General features: G+C 48.8%; 1 protein-coding gene across 6 annotated transcripts in view; it reads left to right on the forward strand.

Moving 5' to 3' along the window:
• The window catches only part of NAP1L4 (nucleosome assembly protein 1 like 4), a 1,162,803-nt gene that overhangs the window by 68,509 nt on the left and 1,070,144 nt on the right, over nucleotides 1–24,150 (forward strand). For 4 of the 6 annotated variants that reach the window (XM_085644739.1, XM_085644737.1, XM_085644738.1 and 1 more), the window contains exon 2: nucleotides 8,741–8,772. The exons of the other annotated variants lie outside the window; for them this stretch is intronic. In XM_085644739.1, the coding sequence (XP_085500865.1) occupies nucleotides 8,759–8,772 (14 nt within the window). In that variant the 5' untranslated portion in view covers nucleotides 8,741–8,758. The remainder of the gene's footprint in view (nucleotides 1–8,740; nucleotides 8,773–24,150) is intronic. 6 annotated transcript variants of the gene reach the window in all.

Consider the following 24,150-nt stretch of genomic DNA (forward strand, 5'->3'; position numbering starts at 1 on the left):
TGTCTGCTACTCCAACAAACCGGGTGGTGTGGGGTCATAGACCCTTTGCCAAGAGGCCCTGCGCTTATGGCCATGGCTTGAACTCCAGGGCATTTCCCTGGTGTTTACACAGCTGCCTTGCTCTTGGAATGTCAGAGCAGACAAACTCAGCTGTCCATGCCTAGCGTATCACAAATGGCATCTACACCCAGAGGTGGTGAAACATCTCTTTCAAGATTGGGGAGAGTCTTGGTTAGATCTATTTGTCATCGCAGAGAACATACATTGTCAGCAGTTCTGCACATTGGTGTTTACAAGGCTGCACTCTCTCAGAGATGCTTTTCATCTCAAGTGGAGTTCAGGCGTCCTGTACGCTTTTACGCCGATACCACTTCTGTTTAGATTTCTCTAGAAGATCATGAAGGACTGGCCCCAAGTCATTCTTGTGGCTTCAGATTTGGCATGGAGAGTATGGTATCCTGAATTCCTGAATCTGAGCTTTGGTCCTCTGACCCGGCTGCTTCTTCAGTATGAGTATCTTTTGCAGCAACAGGTCACGGTCTTGCACTCAAACCTGCATACACTTTACTTTAATGCAATGAGATTGAGCATCAACAGTTGACCACTTTCGACCTTACTATCAAAGTCTGTGATGTTATCCTGGCAGCCAGGTGTCCCTCTACCAAGTTTGTGACGTGGTGTGCTTCCAAAAATACTGACTCTGTTTCTGCACCCCTTTACCAAGTTTTGTTGTTTGTTCTTTCTTTGACTGAGCATGGCTCTGCTCTGGGCACTGTTAAAGGTTATTTCTTAGCAGGGCAGTCCTTTGGCAAACAGGGTCCAGCCCACCAAATATTCATAGGGGCGCAGCGGGGAGCTATCTGATTTAATGTCATGCAAGCAATAGGTGCTCGTACATCCCACTTGGTCTCAATAAGGTGCTGTTAAAGACTCTGTAATCCGCCCTTAATGTCCCTCATCATCATTGTTAGCACCCCATCAACCCCCTGCCCTTCTCCATCTTCCTCACACCTCCTGCAACCACACCTGAATGACCTCTTGCCCCCACAGCAAACACCAAATGTTCTTTCTGCTGAGGGTGCTGTCCCTGTCATTCCGAATTAGGGCTGACTCTGGTTTTTAGCCATCTCTGCTTTATTAAGGTTGCCGGACCAACCTTCTCTGTTTGTCACTTGTTGTGACCGATTTCCTTAAGGGAGTTCAACACCTAATCCCTCCATAACCATTCATTATATCCCAAAGGGACCTCAACCTGGTCTTAACATTTCTCTTGTGCGTGCCCTCAAAGCCCCTGCACAATTGCTCTATTCAACTACTCGCCATCAAAATGGCTTTTCTGATGGCCATAACGTCGGGCAGGGGGGTCAGTGCACTGCAAGCACTTTCAGTCCACCCCCTTGCACAACTTTCTGTCCGAAACATCTGGTTCTCGGGACCCATGATTCCTTCCGAAGGTTGTGACACCTTTTCACGTAGGCCAGAATATCACCTTGACTACCTTCTTTGCTTCGCCCCACCCTTATAAACAAGAATAGAGACTCCGCTGCCTGGACTCAAAAGAACATTGTTGAGCTAGCATGATCATACCAAAGAGTTCTGGGTGGACAGTCAACTGTTCATTGGGTACTTCAGTGCAAAGAAAGGAAAGGCTGTGCAGAAACAAACCTAGAAGACCTCAATATCCTCCATGTCCATTAAAAATTGAAACGTCTCCTGATAATGATGCAGCCGCTCTCTTAAGAACAAAGGTTTACATCTTTTTTTTCCTAAGATCAAGATAACATCTGCAAAAGAGAGTTGAGTGCAGTGTTGACTGTTTGGATTTTTTGTCAAATGGACGTTTACCATCATTGGAGTCCCAGGTTTTCCCGTTTAAGAAAGTGACCGACTTGTGTATTTTTAAAAAATTGAATCTAGTTAAATAAAATCTGTGATGGACATCTGGGACCAAACTAATATATTTTTGTGGTCTTGGATGTCTAAAGTGTGATATATTAATCTTCACTGCACATTTTGTCAGATTTCTAGTTTTGTTCTCTGAAAAACGCCCTTGTCCAGGGCCTAGTGTTTTAGAAAACATTCTCTGGGATCTCTCATAATCTCCTTTCCCCATGTTGTAGAGGTTTGAAATTATTCCTGATAAAAAGCTAACTCATAGTTTCACTGTATGCTAAAAGCAGTCTTTTTTTGTTTGCTTTATTTTTCACTACTGCAGGTTTTTTTCAATGTTGTTGTTAGAAATATAAAATGCAAGCCATACTCGTTGCATTTGCCAATGCTTAGGTTTCATGTTATTTCACACTAGCTGGAGAACTCCGCTATTGGTTCCTTCCAGTCATTCTAGTAGAGTGTTTGCCCCAACAGGTTGATTAGCAGGATGACTATTTGAGTTGACACATTATTTCCTTCCACAATTACTGTTTCCTTGCGTATGTCACTCATGACATATGCCAAGTTCAGGCAATCAGTTATTTACAACCTATAGCTATATTATAGCAAGTTCCCCAGGGGTGCAACAGATGTGTGCATCTTATTTTTGTGCAGCAGGCGTGTGCACATTATTTTTGTGCCTGGGGCACATTGGTATTAACGAAGGGACCGCAGATACTTGTGCGTGCCTTATGTAATACAAATCTAGCAGGCGCCAAGTGTGCACCAGCCTGGACTCAAGTGGGCCTCATTTGCATGGGGGCATGGTCACATACAGATGAGGTAATCCTTTTCCTTTCCACCATTGCCATATGATCGATGTGGCCATAGAGGAGAAACAGGCTTTCCAGAGGCGAATTGTCTGTGCGCTCCTCTACTGTGACCCTTGAGAGAAGCTCCAAGGGACCCCTCAGGATCCCTTTCCTGTCTGGTGCACCCATCTGTCCCACTTTCAAATACAGGCCAGGTTGCCACCTACAAAGTAAAAAGTGAACCAGCAGTTTCAGTCAGCCAGTACGCTTTTTACAAATTGTTTCTTTGCATGGCAGACACAACTTTACTTCTGCATTGGGAACACAGATTTTACTGTAATAGGGCACATTGAGTTAAAGGTGCGCTGTGATGCAAACCGGGAGAGTGCACCCTATGTGTAATATGATCACCAATATCTGAACACTGCCTATGCTACTTTTCCCTGGACCAGATAGTATTAGCACTTTAGAACAGAGGTAGGTGTGTAGAATAATTATGACAGGGTCTGGGAAAACTTAAAATATTAAAGCTGCTACATGCATGTTAGACCTGGCATCCTTTGAGTTGATTTCCCCTAACTTTTTGCCTTCAGACCTCCTGTTTTTGTTGACTTTTTTTTTTTTTTGCTGGCCTTAGGACTCTGCACACTTTACCACAGCTAACCAGTGCTAAAGAGCTTGTGGTCTCAGCTCAAAGCATGGTAACATTGCTTTAGACCCAATGGACATATTTAATCTACTTATAAGTCCCTAGAAAAAGAAACAACATGTACCCAGGGCTTGTCAAATAAACGCTACTAGTGGCCCTGCAGCACTAATTGTGCCATCCACTTAAGTAGCGTTTAAACATATCTTAGACCTGCCTTTGCAGAGCCTGTGTATACAGTTTTAAACTGCCATTTTGACCTGGCAAAATAAACCTTTTGCCAGGACCAAACCTTCCTATTAAATACATATTAGTCTCCCTTAAAGTAGGCCCTGGACAGCTCAAAGGCAGGGTGCAGTGTATTTAAAAAGTTTGGACAAACACTTTGAAGGAGCGAGAAGCTATGAATAGCTAAGAACTCTCAGGCTCCCAAACTGTCTGAAAACTACACTATAGAGGGTTAACTTGTCTTTTTGAATCACATTATGTTCTGTGAAAAATGTGTGTGGCCATTGTATATCTCATCAGAGTGTGAGATCAACACCCAGGTAAATCAGTGTGATCAGCACATCTCTGGGATATTTAGTTGGGTCCTCATCCACAGGTACCACCTGTGGTCTGCTTTATCATTGGACCCATACCCTACTCCTCTAGTGTGGGTGGTTGGACTCAATGTGTTTGTAAGAGGAGTGCTTTAAACTATTGGCTAAGAGTGAGTTCAAATTGCCTGCTGGATCCTAATATCTTTTGTTTTTTAAATATCTTTATTGGCATTTTGTTATTGTATTTAACATTGCATAATGAGCACATTAAATTTCTTGTTACGTTTTTCTTTGATTCTTGGGAAACCGCATATGGCAATAATATGCAACAGAAGTGAGGTTTGTAGGCATCTGCCAATATGGGGGTGCAAGGGACCCCCCCCCCCCGTGGCTAGTGAATCCCACCCACCCCACTCAATGGGTCCACCAGTTATATCAGCTTGTGTGTCCCTCATGACAAGTGACTGCAATAAGTAGAGTGTCTTTCTCTCTGGGGTCATTACGATTAGGTGAAAATGCTGTATTGCCATCTAATGGTCCTGTTTGCAAAAGCATAACCAGTATACAACTAAATAAACATAAACTAGATAAACTCAAATAGCGCAGGTTAGGGGGCCCAGGTTGAATGCGAAAGACTGTTTAAGGGTTGTGAGAATTGTGTAATGCTTTCAGGTCGAGGCAGACCCCACCTGTAACCGTGTCGGATGTGGTCATGCATTCCATATCATAGTGCTTCAGTTTGGGGGGGGGGGGAGGGGGGAAGGTGGAGGGGGGGGGGGGAGGGGGGAAGGTGAGAAGGTAATCATAGTTGCCCCGTACTTATACCGTGCTCTTCCTGGTCCCATCTCCCTTGTTCTCAATGCTTCAGTCCGTGTATGACCCACTTGTCGTCATCCGTGCTATTGGGGTGGCTCGGGTGCTCCCAAGTAAATAGTGTCTTTCCTGAGGTCATCTATTGAATGGCGGCATTAACCCTTTAACTCTTCCCTGTATAGTGCTCTACTCTCGACTCCAGCCCATCTAGTCACCTCTTGTATCCAAGTGTTAATCTGTGGCCCCGTATTCAACTTCCAAGACACCGCAATTTGTCTTCTGGCCAGAGCCAAGGCCAAGTCTGTAAACCTATTTCCCGCATTACCCTTAGGTGGTCTGGGGAATAGTCCAGGCAGGCAGACCTCTATTGTTAAATTAAGGGTACGTCCTAGCGTTGCATTAATCTTAGCCAGCACTGCTTGTTAAAAGCTGTGTCGTTTCTCACAGCATCCAACTGACTGCATCTCAGGCAGGCTCGCGGTTCTCCCCCCAAAAACAGCAAAAAGATGGTGAGGGGTCATGCAAGACATATGGATATAATTAAATTGCATTTTAGTCTGGTATTGGCAGAAATTTTCTTAGGGGATTCCAACACTCTACCCCTTTCTGCGTCAGTGAGTCTCTCCCATTTACCCCTTAGTTTCAGCAGCTGGGCCAAGGACATCTCAAGTAGGGATGTTTAAAACCATTTGATTAGGTGGCCCCTGTACCTCGTGTGACCAGGGAGGGAGCGTTACAACAAACAAATGATGGACGGAATGCTGACAATGCAGACATTCTCCCCCAGTCAAGAGATCTGGGTTAAATCCATCGTTCTTTTGCCCACTACGCCACCCCAGTTCAGACATGGCCATATGCAAATCAGTCTTGACCCTGTGCCTCATGGGAACAGTCCAGCCCGAACTGCCAAGCCATGTCTTCCCTGGACCGGAATCAAGCATCCTAGGACCGGTTTCTGGCTATCAGCCGTCATCAGCCAGGATAGCTTGACTCCAGTGGCGTAGTGAGCACGGGTCCCACGTCTGGGAATACCCATCCCACTTAGGGCGAAAAGCGTTACAACAAACAAATGATGGACGGAATGCTGACAATGCAGACATTCTCCCCCAGTCAAGAGATCTGGGTTAAATCCATCGTTCTTTTGCCCACTACACCACCCCAGTTTAGACATGGCCATATGCAAATCAGTCTTGACCCTGTGCCTCATGGGAACAGTCTAGCCCGAACTGTCAAGCCATGTCTTCCCTGGACCGGAATCAAGCATCCTAGGGCCCGTTTCTGGCTATCAGCCATCATCAGCCAGGATAGCTTGACTCCAGTGGCGTAGTGAGCACGGGTCCCACGTCTGGGAATACCCATCCCACTTGGGGCGAAAAGCGTTACAACAAACAAATGATGGACGGAATGCTGACAATGCAGACTATGCATTGTCAGCATTCCGTCCATTTGTTTGTTGTAACGCTTTTCGCCCTAAGTGGGATGGGTATTCCCAGACGTGGGACCCGTGCTCACTACGCCACTGGAGTCAAGCTATCCTGGCTGATGACGGCTGATAGCCAGAAACCGGTCCTAGGATGCTTGATTCCGGTCCAGGGAAGACATGGCTTGGCAGTTCGGGCTGGACTGTTCCCATGAGGCACAGGGTCAAGACTGATTTGCATATGGCCATGTCTAAACTGGGGTGGTGTAGTGGGCAAAAGAACGATGGATTTAACCCAGATCTCTTGACTGGGGGAGAATGTATGCATTGTCAGCATTCCGTCCATCATTTGTTTGTTGTAACGCTTTCCGCCCCAGGGAGGGAAGCACTGCATGTGTTTCTGGTTTTTCCCTGTTCGTACCGCACAGTCGCCCAAAAGTCCATACCAGCACTTCTTATATAATAAACTGAATTGGCGAGAGTCCGCACCCGTCAAGCAGCTCTGCAAAAGGGAGTAAGATTTTGTCCTGGTAGCAGTCCCTCACCGTCTCAATCCCAGCTTCCATCCAGGGTGCTAGTTGCTCTGCCCCAAGGATCGACTGTGACTCTCGATAAGGCAACCCTACCAATGGTAGTGCCGGAGAGCATCTTGAGACCTCGGGTAGTCTTGTCCTGCAGCATTTCCAGCACTGCAGGGCTATAGTTTTCAGCGGTGATGTATATGGGACCCTAGTCGACTGATTCAGGAGTTTTGCCAGCAAGAGGCGTGGGTACTGTCCTAAGTCCATCAAGTAAGTCCCCTCTTGGTTCATTCCCTCCAACCATTGAGCCACTCACTGCAGCTGTGCAGCCAGTTTGTAGAATTCAGTCCGGCACCCACAGTCCCCCTTTCCTCATGGGGCGTCGTAAGATTTGTATTGACACTCTTCGTCTCCAATTTCCCCAGATAAGATCCCGCACCATGGCATCTAGTGGGTGAAACCAACCCACTGGCATTATCACTGACAGATTAGCAAAGAAAAATGAGTCGGGTAGCATGACCATTTTGTTCAGGGAGACTCTGGCCATTACAGGAAGCCGCAGGGAGCTCCAAAAGGTGACATTTGAGCGGAGTGGTCGAGGGCCCTGTCAAAGTTGCCCTCCTTCAAATCATCCAGTGAGTCGAATGCATCCAATCTTGTGTGGAGTTGACGTATGTGGGAATAGGAGTAGTCCCTGTGTGTTGGAACCTCCAAATGTCCCTGGATTCTAATATCTTGTTTAATAAGAAGGTCCTTAGCCAAGGTTAAAAACTGTGAGATGCCTTAGGGGTGCAATGGCCATAGACATTGTTTTTCTCTTCCAGTTCAGACCATAATAAGGACATTGTCCATTCAATGGTTTGTACAGCTGCGTGCATGCTTTAATGAATTTATGTACGAGTATGTGCAAGTTAGGTTGAAATTAACAATCCCACTATATTGCGATTATTACACTTATTCGTCCATGAAGAAATCTAACTGACCCACAGGGCATTTAAATGGCTGAAACATGTCGACCTACGATGTCTAGGGCCATCAGCACAGGCTAACTTGTGGTATGCTTGTGCCTTACCCTAACTAGGATTGTGGTTGCTGCATGACTCTGGCTCACACTCCTGTCAACCATTAACCCAGTTTCTAACAATATGTTTCATTTTCATATACAGTCATGCTGCTCTAGATTTATCGAGGAATGGCTTTGGCAAGCTTGTAGCCTCGCCCCACATTACCTAAATTAATGACGCTCAAAAGGTTGATAATGGTGATAACCAACCCATCCAGTGATTACTGACCGTCTAAAAGACAAAATGAGCCATTGGCAACCCAGTGTAATTTCCAAATATGTTGCTCAGATTATGTTTTGTTGTAGTTTCGCTCGTCAGCCTCGGGCCTTAATAATATTTTTTTAATCAGTTTTTACGGTCCAGCTTGACAGCGGAGTTGTCGCCAGACACTTATGCGATCATCGCTAGAGAGGGACTTTGTCTCTGCCAACATGTTTGGAGCCATGAGTACATGTTTTGATTGAGCAGAAGATGTGTGCTTCTACCAAAAAAGTGCTTGCCCTCCACACAGCTGTGATCATTTTGTTTATCCAGCTGCCTATGCTTGAACTTACAGTGGCACACACGACATTGTAATGCTGTAAAAGTGTCTTGGGTTACTGGATAATTTATGATGTGTGTCTCTGGCAACAGCACCGATGGGAGGAAGGGAGGCATAAGTAAAGTATGGTATTCTCTATGTTTTTCAATTGGTGTGTGTATTATTGCGATTGGTTCAGTGTGAATGCTAAAATTAGTCGGTGGATGGATGATTGGATATATGAGCTAATAGATGTGTGACTGAGTACATGTATGGTGACCTATGAAGTGCTAAGCCAATCATCAGTGAAATAAGAAGCACTTTCATTTGTAAGCCAGACCTAGTCCTTGCCAATGCTTGTTAGAATGTAAAGTCACATGATACATTTATGATCAAAATCTTTCGAGCATGACTTTAACTAGAAATGTAAAATAATTTTCGGAGTTGCTCAAGCGCATTGCTCACTTACAAAATATGTATCAAAAGGAAAGCTTTTACATTGAACTTCTGACCTGCTCATTTTCCGTTTTTAGGTTCATACCAGCATAGATATGGCAGATGATGGGTAAGTCAGGAATCTATTTCTTTCATTAAGTAAGGTAAAGACTTGCTGGCGGATGTAGAGTGCTTTTGTCCTGTGATTCAGCTACGCACATCTTTAATGTTGTTAATTGTGTTACCCTATCATGCAATAGATGAACATTTTACAACGATTGTATATCTATTTAAATGATCCTTCATTGACGCCACCCGAGATTCCCGAATATACCCCCGGCTGGAGACTTCAGAAATCGAATTGTCAAAGGCGTGCAGGTGTTCTCTCTTGCGCTGGGTAGAAGAGGTCTAAAGTGGAAGAGGTCTAAAATGTATGTGTATATGGCAGAAATAGCTTTTATTTACTTTCTAAAAGATAGGATTTTAAGATACTGCTTTATTTAATCATTTCAAAGTCTGGTGGCAGGGATTATCTGTTATGGTGACATAACTGCAAGAAGATGCATAAATAGTCCAAAAGATACTGGAAACATAGAAGTTTGGCAACTGAAACAAATTGCTCTTAATCAAGCATACCTTATTCATGGGATGAATTTTAAGACTGCGGTCTTGGGTATTTGTTTGTGTGTGGGCGGTAGCCATGCTGGGGTATGTTGCTGTTAATTATGCCTTGTATGCCATTCGTCAACACCCTCTTCAACTTTGCTAGAAAAAGTCATAAGAATGCAATGTGGCTTTTCCTAGGCTGTACAAAGAAAGTCTCTGAATACCTGTGTCCTCAGTCTTTTCCATTCTAAAGTGGTAGATACCTGCACCAGGTTAGTAGCAAGACTGGAAACTGCTTCTATATCTGTATATCAGAGCTTTGCGCTCCACCATCTTTTCATGCAGTTGTATTTCGTACATGGTCTTCCCAGTGGCGGCTGGTGACATTTGAAAGTGGTGTGGCATTAAATTCTTGAACTACTGCTCTGCGGCGAGCGAGCCTAGCGAGCGAGCCCGAACAACCTATGGGGGGGGTTCAGGGGAGCTTCTCCCCCCGAGACCATTTAAAAAAAAGAGTGGATAGATGGTGCATTTTCAAGCAAATTTGATGAAGCAGGAAGGTTAATAAACCAATACGATTTAATTATTTATTATTTAAGAAATTGCCAATTTTTAGGAGTTATAAAGGACAATCTTTGCATGTGCTGTTATTTGCTCATATTAACTTTTGAACACACTGAAAATGGTTTTAACTATACAATAAATACATTCATTGACTGTGCAGTGCTGTACATCAATATGATAACACTATTTCCTTAAATTAATTTTCTGTTTTCATGCTAGAAACGCCATTTAAAAAATGTACAACAGTGACTTCACTACAACATTCTGAAGGAGCCAGCCAAGGGGTGTTGGGTGAGGGAGTGAAACCAAGAGGAGCTGTGTGAGGGAGAGTTTGTGCTATTTAAAACTGCAAAAAAAAAGGAAAGCAGCAAAAGGCCATAAACACTGCGTCCTCTCTCAAATATGAGCACCTGGGCACAGCAGTTACAGGCTTTGGTGCATGCTTCAGGCTGGGGCACCAACAGAAGTGTGAGGATTCAAAAACAAAGGACCTTGAACAATAGCCCTGAAACAGCATGTACCTAGCTCTTAAAGCCACAGGCAAGCTGATTTTTTTTAAAAAAAGTGTTTAGAGCGATCAGGATTAATATATTCCAAAATCATTGCTGGAAGCCCTGAACGAGGGGAGGAAGAGTGAATAAATGAATGCACGACTATATGTACTATATGTATGGCAAGTGTTAACTATAGCATAGTGGGTCAGTCTGCTGGGCCGGCTCTGCGCTCCTTGTTTGAGGTTCTTGAGAAGAGGCATCTGTAATTGGCCTCTGTCTGCAAAAGTCACCAACTTGTGATAAGAGGTTATTATTGCCTTCACCTTTTGACCTCTGCGGGTCGTAGAGCTTGCCCGCTGCCACCAGGTGACTTTCAGGGAGTCTGAGGTCAGCGCAGTTATAAATTACTTGATTCTACCAGCAACGGATTTGTGCAAAGTGGAAAGGTATTTTCGGGAAAGGTTTTTTTGGGAACTATTTTTTATTCACTGTTTAATTTGTGATTTCTCATTGTACCGAGTGAACAGGACGTTTTGGCTAAACAATCAACAACTGCCATAGTTGAGTTTACTTTGTCATTTAATAACCTTGCTTTCTTCAGGCACCATCACATTGTCAGAAAAGAAAAAAAATATTTGACTTTGCATTTTATAATGCTCCCTTTCATTCTACTCTTCGGGCATTTTAATAAAGGCAGAATGTTAGCACAGTAGCCTACCATGAATCGAAGACGTTCTCGGAAGGCCTGTGCGCCTGACCTTACACACAAAAGCAGGTCTTACAATGCACCTCTCTGAAACCCGTGAGCCGCAGCGACCACTTATTTTTAACTCCACTTCCTTCTTCTCAATATTCCAGAGGTCCCTAAGCGCACAGATCGGGGATATGGCCAGGTACGGCTGAGTCCCCGCCTTCCCTACACTCCCACCCTTGGGTGGCTGCCCCTTTTCCCGGTGCCCACATTGCTCACCGCCCATCTTCCCCCAAGGCAAACTAATCCATTAACACGAACACTTTGGCTTAGGGGTCGTAAACCTCGGCCATATTTATTATAAATCGATACGCAAACATTAATATATTTACTTTAAATGCACAATATGCAGAAAGTCCAGTCCGTTACATTGATGGGAACAGCATGTCTTGTTGGCTAACCTTAAGGAGAAAGAACCTCTATGCCGACCTATTTAATTTAACAACAGACCTGTAAGGTTCTAAAATGCCACCACACCCACGCTGTGTTTAGCCACCTTGACACATTTCATAACCTTTTATTGTATACATCAGACTTTTTGTAAATTTAAAAACTTATTATGCATTTGAATATATATATATTTTTTTTTGGGGTATACACACATCTCTAAAAGTTATTACAAATATACATACGTTCGCAACAAGTGTTATTACTAAGTTTTCATAAATTTGTTTTCCCGGTACTCGCACTACTGACGAGATTGGAATCGGCGGCGCCAACAGGAAATCACGCACATTAGCATCGCTCTTCAAAGGACTTGCATAGCCTTTAGAAGAAGGAATGACTGAGCAGACATGGGCTCACCAAACCACGGACCAATTTGAAGTGGTCCCAGTTACAGAATTTTGTGTACTTTCATAGAAAAGAGCCTTCCGTTCCACTTGGGAATTCCTGAAAACGATTGGCAACCTGCAGGCGTTACATAATTGGATCAGTTAATTCTCACATAAATCCACAGACATCCCACGTCTATATATATAGAGTTTCAATACATCTTGGTCCTGAGGAAGGTGGTCTTACCACTGAAACGCGCGTAGACCATAACTGTTTTTGAGAAGTGGTCCCTGGGAGCCTAATCCATCGAGCTGGGTGATTTGGAAACAGCTCAACCTGTTCTCCCACATCTATCATATTACTGTGTGATGCCTAAAAGAAATAATTTATGAAAACTTGTCACAAACGTATGCATCTTTTTAATAACTTTTAGAGATGTGTGTATACACAAAAAAAATCAAATGCAGAATAAAAAGTTTTTAAATTTACAAAAAGTCTGATGTATATAATAAAATGTTATGAAATGTGTCACGGTGGCTAAACACAGCGTGGGTGTTGTGGCATTTTAGAACCTTACAGGTCTGTTGTTAAATTAAATAGGCCGGCATAGAGATTCTTTCTCCTTTTGGTTTGTTTCCCCCCCCCCTTCTCTTGGACCTAAAAGTATTGTAGGGGGGGCCTTTTTGCCTCCATTTGTTGGCTAACCTTAACATGTTTCTAATACGTAGACATTCCTATCCTAAGCTAAACATTCAACAACAAATACCATTATCTTTCTGTGTATCCCTGTTTGAGCCTACGGCAAGGTCAATGATTGGCCCCCGGATCCTGATCAAGCTATGCCCGCACTTCTACCGGAGTGCCCATGGGCAAGGGGCCCCATTCACCGGGAAGATACCCCCCCCCCCCCCGAGCACCCCCTACGCCCAGAAGATTATCTCCAAGGGGCCCTTGCAGTTATGTGCAGCTTACTTGCGCCCTTGAGAGCGTGCGGGGTGGCCAACCAGCGTAACTTCCCTCCCCCCGCACCCTTCCAGCCTACCAGCTGTAACTGCCCCTCAAGTTCTATGAGACCACCTGGCCCTCCCCCCTCAGGCGTCCCCATTTTACAATGGCGCCGCCCGCTAAGGACCTTAAATTTAAGCTCACCAATCATGACCTTACCGCCGCAGGTCTGCATTGTTGCCTGACTATCGGGCCTCCCCTTCTGCCCCACCGATGGTCATGCCCTGTTCCGTGACCCTACCAACCAGGCAAGAAGGTTCTCATTACCCTACTTGGACAAGTGGACGCCGTCTTGTAGGAAGAACGGCTCCGCCCTGATGCACTCGTGTGCTATCGTCTGCAATTTTGGAGATCTGAACAGTCTATCCATTTTGTTATTGATTCTTTTCACCAAGTGGTTCAGGGCCCTCACAGACTCCGCCCACCCCACCACACCCCACCCCACCCTCCTCCATTGAAATCTTGGGATTTTATGTTACCATACAAGGATAGACCCAGGGCATCGTTTTGCCGACCAACCCACTTCAGTGATCAAAGTTTCCACCAAACCCCTTCTACCCAGCTGTACTAAGTCTTCTCCCCCCTCTCTCCCCCCCCCCCCCTTCCCAGGTGCAGAATAAGGACTCTAGGGGGGAGTCCCTTACCGGTCCAGCAGGTCTAACACCAAATACCTGATATTGTCGAAGCGAAGGCCCCCTCGCCCATGAGAAGAGACCCTAAAACCAGCCTGCCTTGCTCTCAACTCGTTGCCTGAAAGAAAACATTTTTGCATCCTTTTCACATAGGAATGTCCAATGATCCATACGTTGTGCTTGCCATGTTCCTAGGCGTGAACCTGGTCCTACGTAGATCCTGACTGATGATGAGCCGCCGCGAGCTTCCCTCCCTCGTGACATGGTGGAGAAACCTCAATTTGAAACAGAAAGAAAGTACTGTCAGTGAAACCGTCCGTGCAATTCTAGAGCATATGCAGCCACACATAGTGCTTGTAACAATTTGAGGACCACCTGCCGATCCTCTGCACCTTGCTCCTAGAAAACCCCCTTCCTGCCGCTTCGGTGGCAGCCCCTATTCTGAAAGAGTGTGTTCCAAAACTGCTGGGGTCTAAACTCTGTTTTGCATGGCCAAGCCCATGACCCTTCTAAATTGAAATCTCATAAGTGGGATACCATCCGCGTTTATTAATAAAGGCCCTCCCACACCTTTTAGGCCTGTGTTCCAAAAATGCCTCTAACTTGGTGATGGGGCAGCAAGGGCTCCCCTGTGCCAGTCGCAGCACCAACCCCTCCCCTCGGTCCTCCTGATCAATCTTAGATCTGTGGATTGATATGTATAATGAGTCTCCTTGGACTTTCACATGGCTAAACTGCAGTCCCCCTTGCCAGTCCTGCTTATTCTTTGCTACCAGTTCCCCAATCCTAAAAGCGCCGTAAAATGCCAGTGAAAAGGCGGCCCTAAACAGCAAAGCTTCCGCCTCCGTGTTGCAAATCTGACTAAGCACCTCCAGTATTGCGGCCAAAGTGTTAATAGCTACGGGTCGCCTTGGGTCCGGCTGTGAACCTTGCAGACGCTGCCACCCCTTTAAGGCTTTCCGCACTATAAATGTATTAGTGGAGTCTTTTCTGCCCTTCACTTGCTCAAAGGAGATAGCCGCTACGTGTCGCCTTGCTGCTCCCACCGAGCGCCCCTCATCTTTCATTGCCCTTAGGTAAGAGAACACAGCCCCTGTGTCCTGCCAATTCCCCTCCCATTCGTCCCCCAAGAAGTTACAGTAAGCCCAAAATGCCCCTTCGTATGCCCTCCTGGTTCTGGGGGCTAGGCTAGCTGCCACGAGGTCCGGTATTTGGGGTCATCAAGTTGCCAAAGCTGTTCTGGAAAAGGCGTTGGGTTCTCCGCCGCTTCTGGGTGCTGTGCTGTGACCTGAATACCTGCATCTTAAAGCGAGAGAGTGGTCAGCAGCGTGATTTAACACCCCTGGAACATGCTTGGCCCTAAACTGCATATTTAGTTTAATGCACAGCAGAATGATTTCTTTCAACAGACGCAGGATCATCTTACACTTTGCTGTTTGATGATTGATGCACTCCACCACCGACATGTCTGACCAGAAAACAACTGATTGGTTCCTCAGTTGCTCCGGCCATACAGACAAAGCCACCAGGATGGGAAACGGCTCCTAAAAACCAATGTTACTTGTTAACCTGGATTTGACCCACCATGCCGGCCAGCGTTGTGCTACCTATTAGGTACCTAGTATGGCGCCAAACCCTTCACTACCTGCAGAGTCAAACATTAGGCCTATCTCCGTACAGGGCATGGGCGGGCTGGGCCACAGTACCTTTCCATTGAAGTCATGCAGGAATGCCATCCAAATCCACATGTCCTGCTTGACCTCTCTGGATAACCTGGTGTGATGGTGTTTTTCCTTGATTTCTGATATGGCTTGTGCTATGGAGCGTGAGAATGGTCATGCCATTGGAATGACCCTCAATCCAAAGTTCTGAAAGAAACGCGTTAGTTAGATCCCTTACCTTAGAATATCCCCAGGCGTCAGGCTGGATCCGGAAAGATTTTTCATCAGCAATACCCTTGCGCGTCGCTGGGTGTCTGCGGCTCCGCGTCCGTCGTCAGCGTCGTGATCGCCGGGATGACGTCGTCTGAGTACTTAGATGCCGTCCTCGCGTGCTGACATCAGTTCTTTTTTTCGCGCCAGTAAGCGCAGATCCGAGAAGAGCATACTCTTTAGTCCCTTTTTGACTAAACATTTTGAACTTTCGAGTCGACCTCGACTCCTGGTGCCGGTAGGGATGCCCGGTTTCAAGCCGTGCGACGCCTGTCACCGACTGATGTTGATTACGGATCACCACCGTCAGTGTCTCTACTGCCTTGGGGCCGACCATGATGCGGAGTCGTGCCCTGGCTGCCGGGCCTTGACCTCGAAGGCTAGGCGGGAGCGGTCCTGCAAGCTCCTCGAGGTCCGGCAGGAGGGGGTCGAGGGACCGGTCGCGGAGCCCCAGCCATCACTGCTCGTCCGGTTCGAAGTCCTCGCATTCAGGTAAGTCGAGGCACAGTAAAAAGAAGTCGCAGAAGCTACATTGCTCTTCTGACTCCCCTCGCCGATTGCGCGACTCGGCTGAGGGTTCGGGTGGCACCATCCGTGTGGCTCCGTCTGAGCCGTAGGAGTCGCATCCGGCCCCATGCCCTCCGGTCCCTGGGCCTAATGTGACGGTCGAGATCCGGGACTTCCTGGTGGCCATGAGGAGTCTTGCTCCGCCGTCTTGGCCTGCCGGGTCGCCTTCGGGCCCTGCAGGTCTGACTGGGAGGCCTAGCGAGCCGGCGGCTCCGGCGCCGTCGTCGACTTCGGTCCCGACGCCGGAGGGCCCTGTGGGATCCAGGCCTGGATCCCGGTCGACCTTACGACCCCTCTGCTGGCGCCGACCCCTATGGTGCTGCCCCCGGCACCGTCTTCGGATGACGTCATCCCCAGTTTCAGCCCTGGTCCGGGTCCTGCGTCAGAGCGGCGCCGGTGATGGATGAGCAATTCATCTACCGCCCCGCTCCGACCTTTCAACCTGTCTACCAGGAGTCGGATGAGGACCCTCTGGCACAGCAGTGCCAGTTTGATCAGGACTGGGCAGAAGAGCTGGGGGATGCCAGTGGTCTCGACATCTCCCCTGATACTGGCTTTATCTCTCCTCCCTCCGTGGCTACGGAGGAGGGTGCAACCTATTCTGTGGTGCTGCACAGGGCTGCCGAAGCCCTTCATCTGGAGCTCCCTGCAGTGGCCGTGAGGACTAACCTCCTCACTGAAGTGCTTCAACCGCTAGTAAGCTCTTCGGAGCCTCTACTGCAGTTCAATGAAGCACTGACTGACGTTCTGATGGGCACCTGGTCCAAGCCCTCCACAGTCACTCCTGTGGACCGGAATGTGGCCCTGCACCGGGCGACCCCAGCTTTCTGTCGGTGCACCCCACCCCTGAGAGCCTGGTTATCCAGGCCTCTACGTCCCAGACCGCCTTCCTCTGGATCGTGAATCTAAAAGGTTGGAACAGTTTGAGAAGAATCTGTTTTCCTCCCTCAGTTTGGGGTTGCGGTCTATCAACACCGCGTGCCTTTTGGACCATTACACCCACTCCTTGTGGGATACGGTGGTGGACGTGCTGCCCTAGTATCCGGAGGAGGCCCAGACACGGCTCGCCCAGACTCTTGCTGAGGGGCGGGATGCAGCACGGTACTTGATTCGATGTGGGCTTGACACCACAGACTCGCTAGGTAGGGCGATTGCGACGACTGTGGCGATTTGTCGCCACGCCTGGCTGAGATCCACAAATTTCTCCGGGGATGTCCATAGCACCGTCATGGACATGCCCTCCGATTGCCGTCGCCTCTTTGGCGACAAAGCGGATAGTGCGCTGGAGCGCTTTAAGGACTCCAGGGCTATGGCCAAGTCCTTGGGCCTCTCTGCCCGCGCCCACAAACTTCTGCTTTTCGCCCCTTTCGTGGCCAAGGAAGGGGCGCCCCCACACATCCATCTAGCCACAGGCTGCAGAACCAGCCCCAACGCGGTCGCGGATTCCGCCGAGGCGGAGCAGAGGGGACAGAGAGCCGGTCACCCACATCTGCCCCAGCAGCATCTGCCTCAAAGCCTTCCTAGTGCGACCTTTCAGGCCCATTCCACGCCAGTGGGAGACAGAGTTCGCAATCACCTGCTCCACTGGCGTACCATCACGTCGGACAGGTGGGTGCTGCAAATCGTCCGAAGGGGCTACTCCCTCCCTTCGAGGCAACCCCCTCCAGCCATGCCACCGCAGTACCACCGCATGTCGGGGGATCACTTTCAACTTCAGGAGGAAGTTACGCCCTCTTGGCCAAGGGGGCCATCGAGCGCGTTCCTGGCCCAGAAGAAGGTCGGGGTTGTTACTCCCACTACTTTCTGGTTCTCAAGAAGGGCACAGGGGGCCTATGCCCTATCTTGGACCTCAGGAGCGTCAACGCCTTCCTCCAGAAGGAGAAGTTCAAGATGCTCACCTTAGCTCAGGTTCTGGCTGCCCTAGACCCTGGAGACTGGATGGTAGCGTTGAACTTGCAGGACGCATATTTCCATATCCCCGTCCTGCCGGCCCACCGGCGTTACTTGCGGTTCACGGTAGGCCACGAGCACTATCAGTTTACCGTGCTCCCCTTCGGCCTCACCAGTACCCCTCGGGTGTTCACGAAAGTGATGGCGGTGGTCGCAGCTCATCTGCGCAGATTAGGGGTTCCAGTCTTCCCCTATCTCGACGACTGCTTGTTGAAGGCGGGCTCGCCCCATGCAGTCGTCTCCCACCTCTAGACTATGGCCAACCTCCTGCATATGCTGGGGTTCTCCATCAACGTGCCGAAGTCGCATCTGAGTCCCTCCCAGAAGCTCCTTTTCATCAGAGCGGTTCTGGACTCGATGCAGTTTCGGGTCTATCCTCCGGAATAGTGGGTTCGGGATATTCAGGCTCTGATTCCGATCTTTCAGCCTTTATCCCGAGTTTCGGTCAGGTTGGTGCTGCGGCTGCTGGGTCTGATGGCCTCCTGCATCCTGCTGGTACATCGCGCCAGGTGGTGGATGCGGGCTCTGCAGTGGGACCTGAAGTTCCAGTGGGCTCAACATCTGGGCAACCTGTCCGACCACGTCCTGATCTCGGAGGGCACTGCAAGACAGTTGCAGTGGTGGCTCACGGACAGCGGTTGGGTCAGTGGCAGATCCCTCTCCCTACCCCGGCGGAGTCCTGGCTCCATATTGGAGCTGCGGGCGATCCGTCTTGCACTGAAGGCATTCCTTCCCTCTGTTCGGGGAAGTGCAGTGCAGGTGTTCACGGACAACACCACCGCCATGTGGTATTGCAACAAACAGGGCGATGTGGGGTCGTGGACCCTTTGTCAGGAGGCTCTGCGCCTCTGGATATGGCTGGAACATCAGGGCATCACCCTGGTGGTTCAACCACTGGCGGGCTCTTTGAACCCCAGAGCGGACAAACTCAGCCGCCGGTGCATGATGGATCACGAATGGTGCAAGGCCTCTTTCAGCAGTGGGGAGAGCCTTGGTTAGATCTATTTGCCACCGAAGAGAACGCGCAATGTCATCAGTTCTGCGCGTTGGAATTTCCAAGGCGGCACTCGCTCGGAGACACTTTTCGTCGCGAGTGGAGTTGCGGTCTGTTGTACGCCTTTCCGCCTATACCACTTCTACCCAGAGTGCTGAAGATCAGGCGCAACTGGGCCCAAGTCATCCTTGTGGCTCTGGATTGGGCACGAAGATACTGGTATCCCGAGCTACTCAGTCTGTCAATCGATCCCCCGATTCGACTGCCTCTTCAGGAGGACCTTCTGTCGCAGCAGCAGGGGACGGTCCTCCACCCGAACCTGTCCAGCCTCCACCTCCATGCGTGGAGATTGAGCGGCGACAGTTGATGCCATTTGACTTGCCTCCTGAAGTCTGTGATGTCATTCTGGCAGCCAGGCGTCCCTCAACTAAAACGGTATACGCCTGCAGGTGGAAAAAATTTGTGGCATGGTGCACAGCAAAGGCTGTGGATCCCCTTTCCGCCCCTCTTTCTGAAGTTCTCCTCTTTCTTCTTTCCCTGGCCCAGCAGGGCTCTGCTCTGGGCACCCTCAAGGGATATCTTTCAGCTGTTTCTGCCTTCTTACGGCTTCCTGATCAGCCTTCTCTTTTCAAGTCCCCTGTTGTTGCTAGATTCTTTAAAGGCATTACTCATATGTTTCCTCCTGTCTCTTTCGTAATGCCTCAGTGGGACTTGAACCTGGTGTTAACCTATCTGATGTGTGCTCCTTTTGAGCCACTTCATAATTGTCCTCTTCGTCTTCTGACTCTTAAGACTGCTTTCCTGGTTGCCATCACCTCTGCCAGAAGGGTGAGTGAGCTCCAGGCTCTTTCTTCCATCCGGACAGGGTTGTTCTCAGGAATCGTCCTTCCTTTCTCCCTAAGGTGGTAATTGCCTTTCACATCGGCCAGTCTGTTACGTTGCCCACCTTCTTTCCGCCTCCGTTGAAAGAGGAAGAGAGGCTCCACCGCCTGGACCCAAAACGTGCGCTCTCCTTCTATCAGACCACACGAAACAGTTCTGGGTGGTCGACCAACTCTTCGTTGGCTACATGGGCGCTAAGAAGGGGCGGGCAGTGCACAAGCAGACCATCTCCTCGTGGGTCTTTTTGTGCATTAAGGCCTGTTATTCCTTAGCTAAGAAAGAGCCTCCTGTTGGGCTGAGGGCCCATTCCACTCGGGCCACGGCAGCTACTACTGCCCTGGGACGGGCAGTCCCTCTGCAGGACATTTATCAGGGAGCAACGTGGGCCTCCCTGCACACATTTGCTAAGCATTACTGCCTGGACAGCCAAGTCTGCAGAGATGGCTTCTTTAGCCGTTCCGTTCTCCAGGACTTCCTGGTGTGATCTTGGTTCTCAGACCCACCACCGGGGTTGGTACTGCTGGGGTATCTATTCTAAGATAAGGAATCTAACTAACGGTTTTCTTCCAGATGAACAAGTTACTTACCTTCGGTAACGATATATCTGTAAGAAACATTAGTTAGTTAGTTAGATTCCTTACCGCCCCACCCATCCTCCCCGTTCTGTGAACTGATATCTAGGGTTAAGGTCATCCTTTCAGGGCCCTACATTCATGGCACCAGTGTCGGTTTCTTGCATGGCTCTGCGTTCCTGGCACGGAAAGCTATGTACAAGAACTGACGTTAGCACGCGAGGGCGTCGTCTAAGTACTCCGACGACATCTAAGTACTCCGACATCATCCCTGCGATCACGACGATGGGCGCGGAGCCGCAGATGACACCTAGCGACGCGCAAGGGTATTGCTGACGAAAAATCTTTCCGGATCCAGCCTGACGCCTGGGGATATTCTAAGGTAAGGAATCTAACTAACTAATGTTTCTTACAGATATATCGTTACCGAAGGTAAGTAACTTGTTCGACTGACCCACAGTCTGCTGTTGCTGATGTAGCGTAACCTTCTCTTTTGCCAAGCAATGTTGTATGGCTGACCTGAAACTAGTGATCTTTTCTTTGGGCAGACGCGAGCAACCTTGAGCCGAATCCAACTTTATCCCTGAAAGTTCAATCACCGTGGACGGCCCAACGGTCTTACCTTGCACCAGCATGAGCGCACAGAATCACGCAGTGCCCAGCCACAATCCTGACAGCCTGGTGCTCCAAGGAAAAGGACGTCATCCAGCTAATGTAAAACATACTGGTGCCCCGTCACCTGCCTGAAAACCCATTCCAAGAAGGAACTGAACTTCTCAAAGTAAGCACAAGAAACAGAGCACCCCATAGGCATGCATTTATCCATGTAGAACTTCCCCTGAAATTGGAAACCCAGAAGATGGAAATCTGAAGGGTGTACCGGCAACAATCGAACCGCTGACTCGGTCTGACTTTACCAGAAGTGCGCCAGGGCCCAGACCTCTGGGCATCTCAACAGCCTGATCAAAGGATGAGAACTTGACCATGCACAGCTCTTCATCAATGGCGTCATTCAAAGACTGACCCTTGGGAGCTGAGAGGTTATGAATCAACCTGAACTCCCCTGGCTCCCTTTTGGGGACCACCCCCAGTGGAGAACAAACAAAACCCTCCACTGGAATGCAGTCAAAAGGACCTGCTACCCTGCCCAGGCGCAATTCTTTCTCATTTTTCGCTGCCGCCATCCCAGGATTAGCCCTCACCGATAGCTGATTCTGGCATTGTGATACCCCTATGTAGTCGGGCGTGGGAATTCATAAACCATCTCTGAAACCATCTAACAACATTCTGGTAGACGTAGGGCAATTGTATTTGTTCAACCACGAAATCAAAGCACTGGTTTTTATGGGGGAAGGAGCTTTTGTGGAGAGGAGTTGGCCTAACGGCTAGGGCGCTCGACCTCCGACCTGGGGAACTGGGTTTGAGTCTCGGTAATGACGCTGAACATCCTGTGATTCTGGGCAAATCACTTAATTTCCCTGTGCCTAACAGAATGAATGTGTGTCCTAATGTAAGGTAACTGGTGCAATGTAAAGCGCTCTGATACCTGATTGGATTCGGGTCAAGTTTGCGCTATATAAAACTCTGCAAAAATTTGCAATCATTCCTGTTTCTTATCCCCTCTATCCCTTGATTTATTTAAAAACACTTGGACTCTTGGTGGGAGGTATTGCCACAGAAGGAACATGAGTGATTGAACTTGCACGTGCCCGCTGCCCTGGTGCACATACGTCTGTTAAAATCCCAGCATGCTTCCCCCCGAGCTAACAGGGGGCCTGGCCGAAAGGACTGGCCCTTAGAGCTGTCTTGCGACCCGTGTCCCAAGTGGTCTAACCACAAAATCATATCAATTTGGTCCCATGTGAGGGCAGGGTCAGTAGCCTTTGCTCTCCTAAAGTCCTTATCATATTCCTTCCACCTGATCACCCATATTTATCGTGTGCGCCAGTGATCCTACTCTGATAGCATGCCATTTCTTCAGCTAAGCCTGGAAAGCATTCAGCCATGACTGCCATATAGATTGAGTAACCCCTGACCCAATTAATAAAAGACTCTTCAACCCTATATTTCTGCAATTGGCTTGCCCACTCCCTCGGATGCATCCACTCTTTGTTCTTTTTGGCCTCCTCCCTTTCAGTTTCATCTAGCAGTAAGGAAAACATTCACATATCTTCCTTTACAAATGTTTTCTTTCACCTCCTGTGTCACATGCCTTGCCAGTTTTTTTCTGGATGAGCGCACTTCACCCAAGCCCAACATTGGCAATGTCTGCCGCTTACTTGTTGCAACTACCTCTGCTGGCTTCTCTTTTCCTGAATCCACAGGTGTGTTTACTGCAAGCAATTCTTTACTGACCCCTGCGGGAGCTGCCCCACTCATTGTTGCACTATCTGACGAAGCTACCTGTCCTTCCCCTGGCTTGCCACACGAAGCCTGCGCCACCATCTTTGCTGCCTTCTCAAGATTGGAGTCCCCACCACCCAAGACCCCCGCTGCTGGAGTCCAAGTACCTGACTTCTCCAACCATGACAGAATTGGTGCCAGACTCGCTACTAAGTCATGCTGCCCTGGAACGCTCTATGATGACCTACTAGTGGACGGAGGGTTTGCACCGGTCCCTGGTTGGCTTTCTTACTGTAGCTCCCCCCCATCGGGGTAACTGGTGGCTGAAGCAGGGGTGCCGCACCTGACGGCCCTGGCAAAGTATTCTCCAGGGGAGAAGTGCCCGTTGCCCCTGACTGACCACCCCATCAGTAACCTGTGGCACCCCAACTGCTGGCACCTGCGGCCCTGTCTGTGGCGCCTCCCCCACTGGTGCAGTGACCGCAGCCACTTCCACTGGAATTGTGGCGAGTTCCACCCTTTTCTTAGCTTTTCCCTTTTTTGGCACCAGGGGAAATGCAGCCTTGGGGGCCACCCCGGCTCGCCTGGGCCTGTCCACCACTCCCTCTTGGCCATCCACCTTATTCCTGAATTCCTTCAGGGCTTAACCCATGTCTTTAACCTTTTTCATCATGGACTCCATAGCTCCCATTTTACGCTTCATGGCCTCCATGAAGGTGTTCATGCGTGAGTGCTGCTTGTTAAGCTTTGCCTTAGGGGCCATATTACTACACCCTCACAATGCACTTGCTCATAACTATGCAGGTACCCTGAACACCGGATTAATATATGGTAATACATGCACCCTCACAATGCATTTGCTCAAACTATGCAAGTATCCTGAACACCAGATTAATATGATACTACACCCACAAATGCACTGTTCAATATGTGTATACACCACCTAAGCAAATTGCAGCCTCACTACAATATCACCAATGGAACAAGTCATTAATGAGGGCCAAAACACACATCCAATTTCCTGTCATTTATCCTGCCCACTGTGAACCGGTCTGGAACACTGCCCAGACCCATACCTTGTTGAAGTAGCAGACCCGGCCAGCCACAAGCACCCACGCAACCGGAGCCACGCCCACCAGCTACTCTGGTGGGTAGGGTGAGTAATCTCTAACCCGCGTGGCTCCCGGAGGTGATTGAGTGCAAGGCTGTCCAAAGCAACGAGGTCAACGAGGTCCCTGATAGACTCCCTGGTACTCCTGTTGTTAGCCTCAACTCAACGATGCTCCCAGCGCTGCCCCCAAACTCCAGCTACTGCCTTGTGCCCAGAAACCTGCAGTGGGGAATAAAAGAAAATTGTGGGATCCTGATGTTCTCCCGCCGAAAAAAGACCGGAGCGCTCCCTTCACACTCCGGCGCCGAAACCCGCAGCAAACAAGAAGAGAA

Source organism: Triturus cristatus, chromosome 3_1 (assembly GCF_964204655.1).
Source record: "Triturus cristatus chromosome 3_1, aTriCri1.1, whole genome shotgun sequence".
Classification (NCBI taxonomy): Eukaryota; Metazoa; Chordata; class Amphibia; order Caudata; family Salamandridae; genus Triturus; species Triturus cristatus.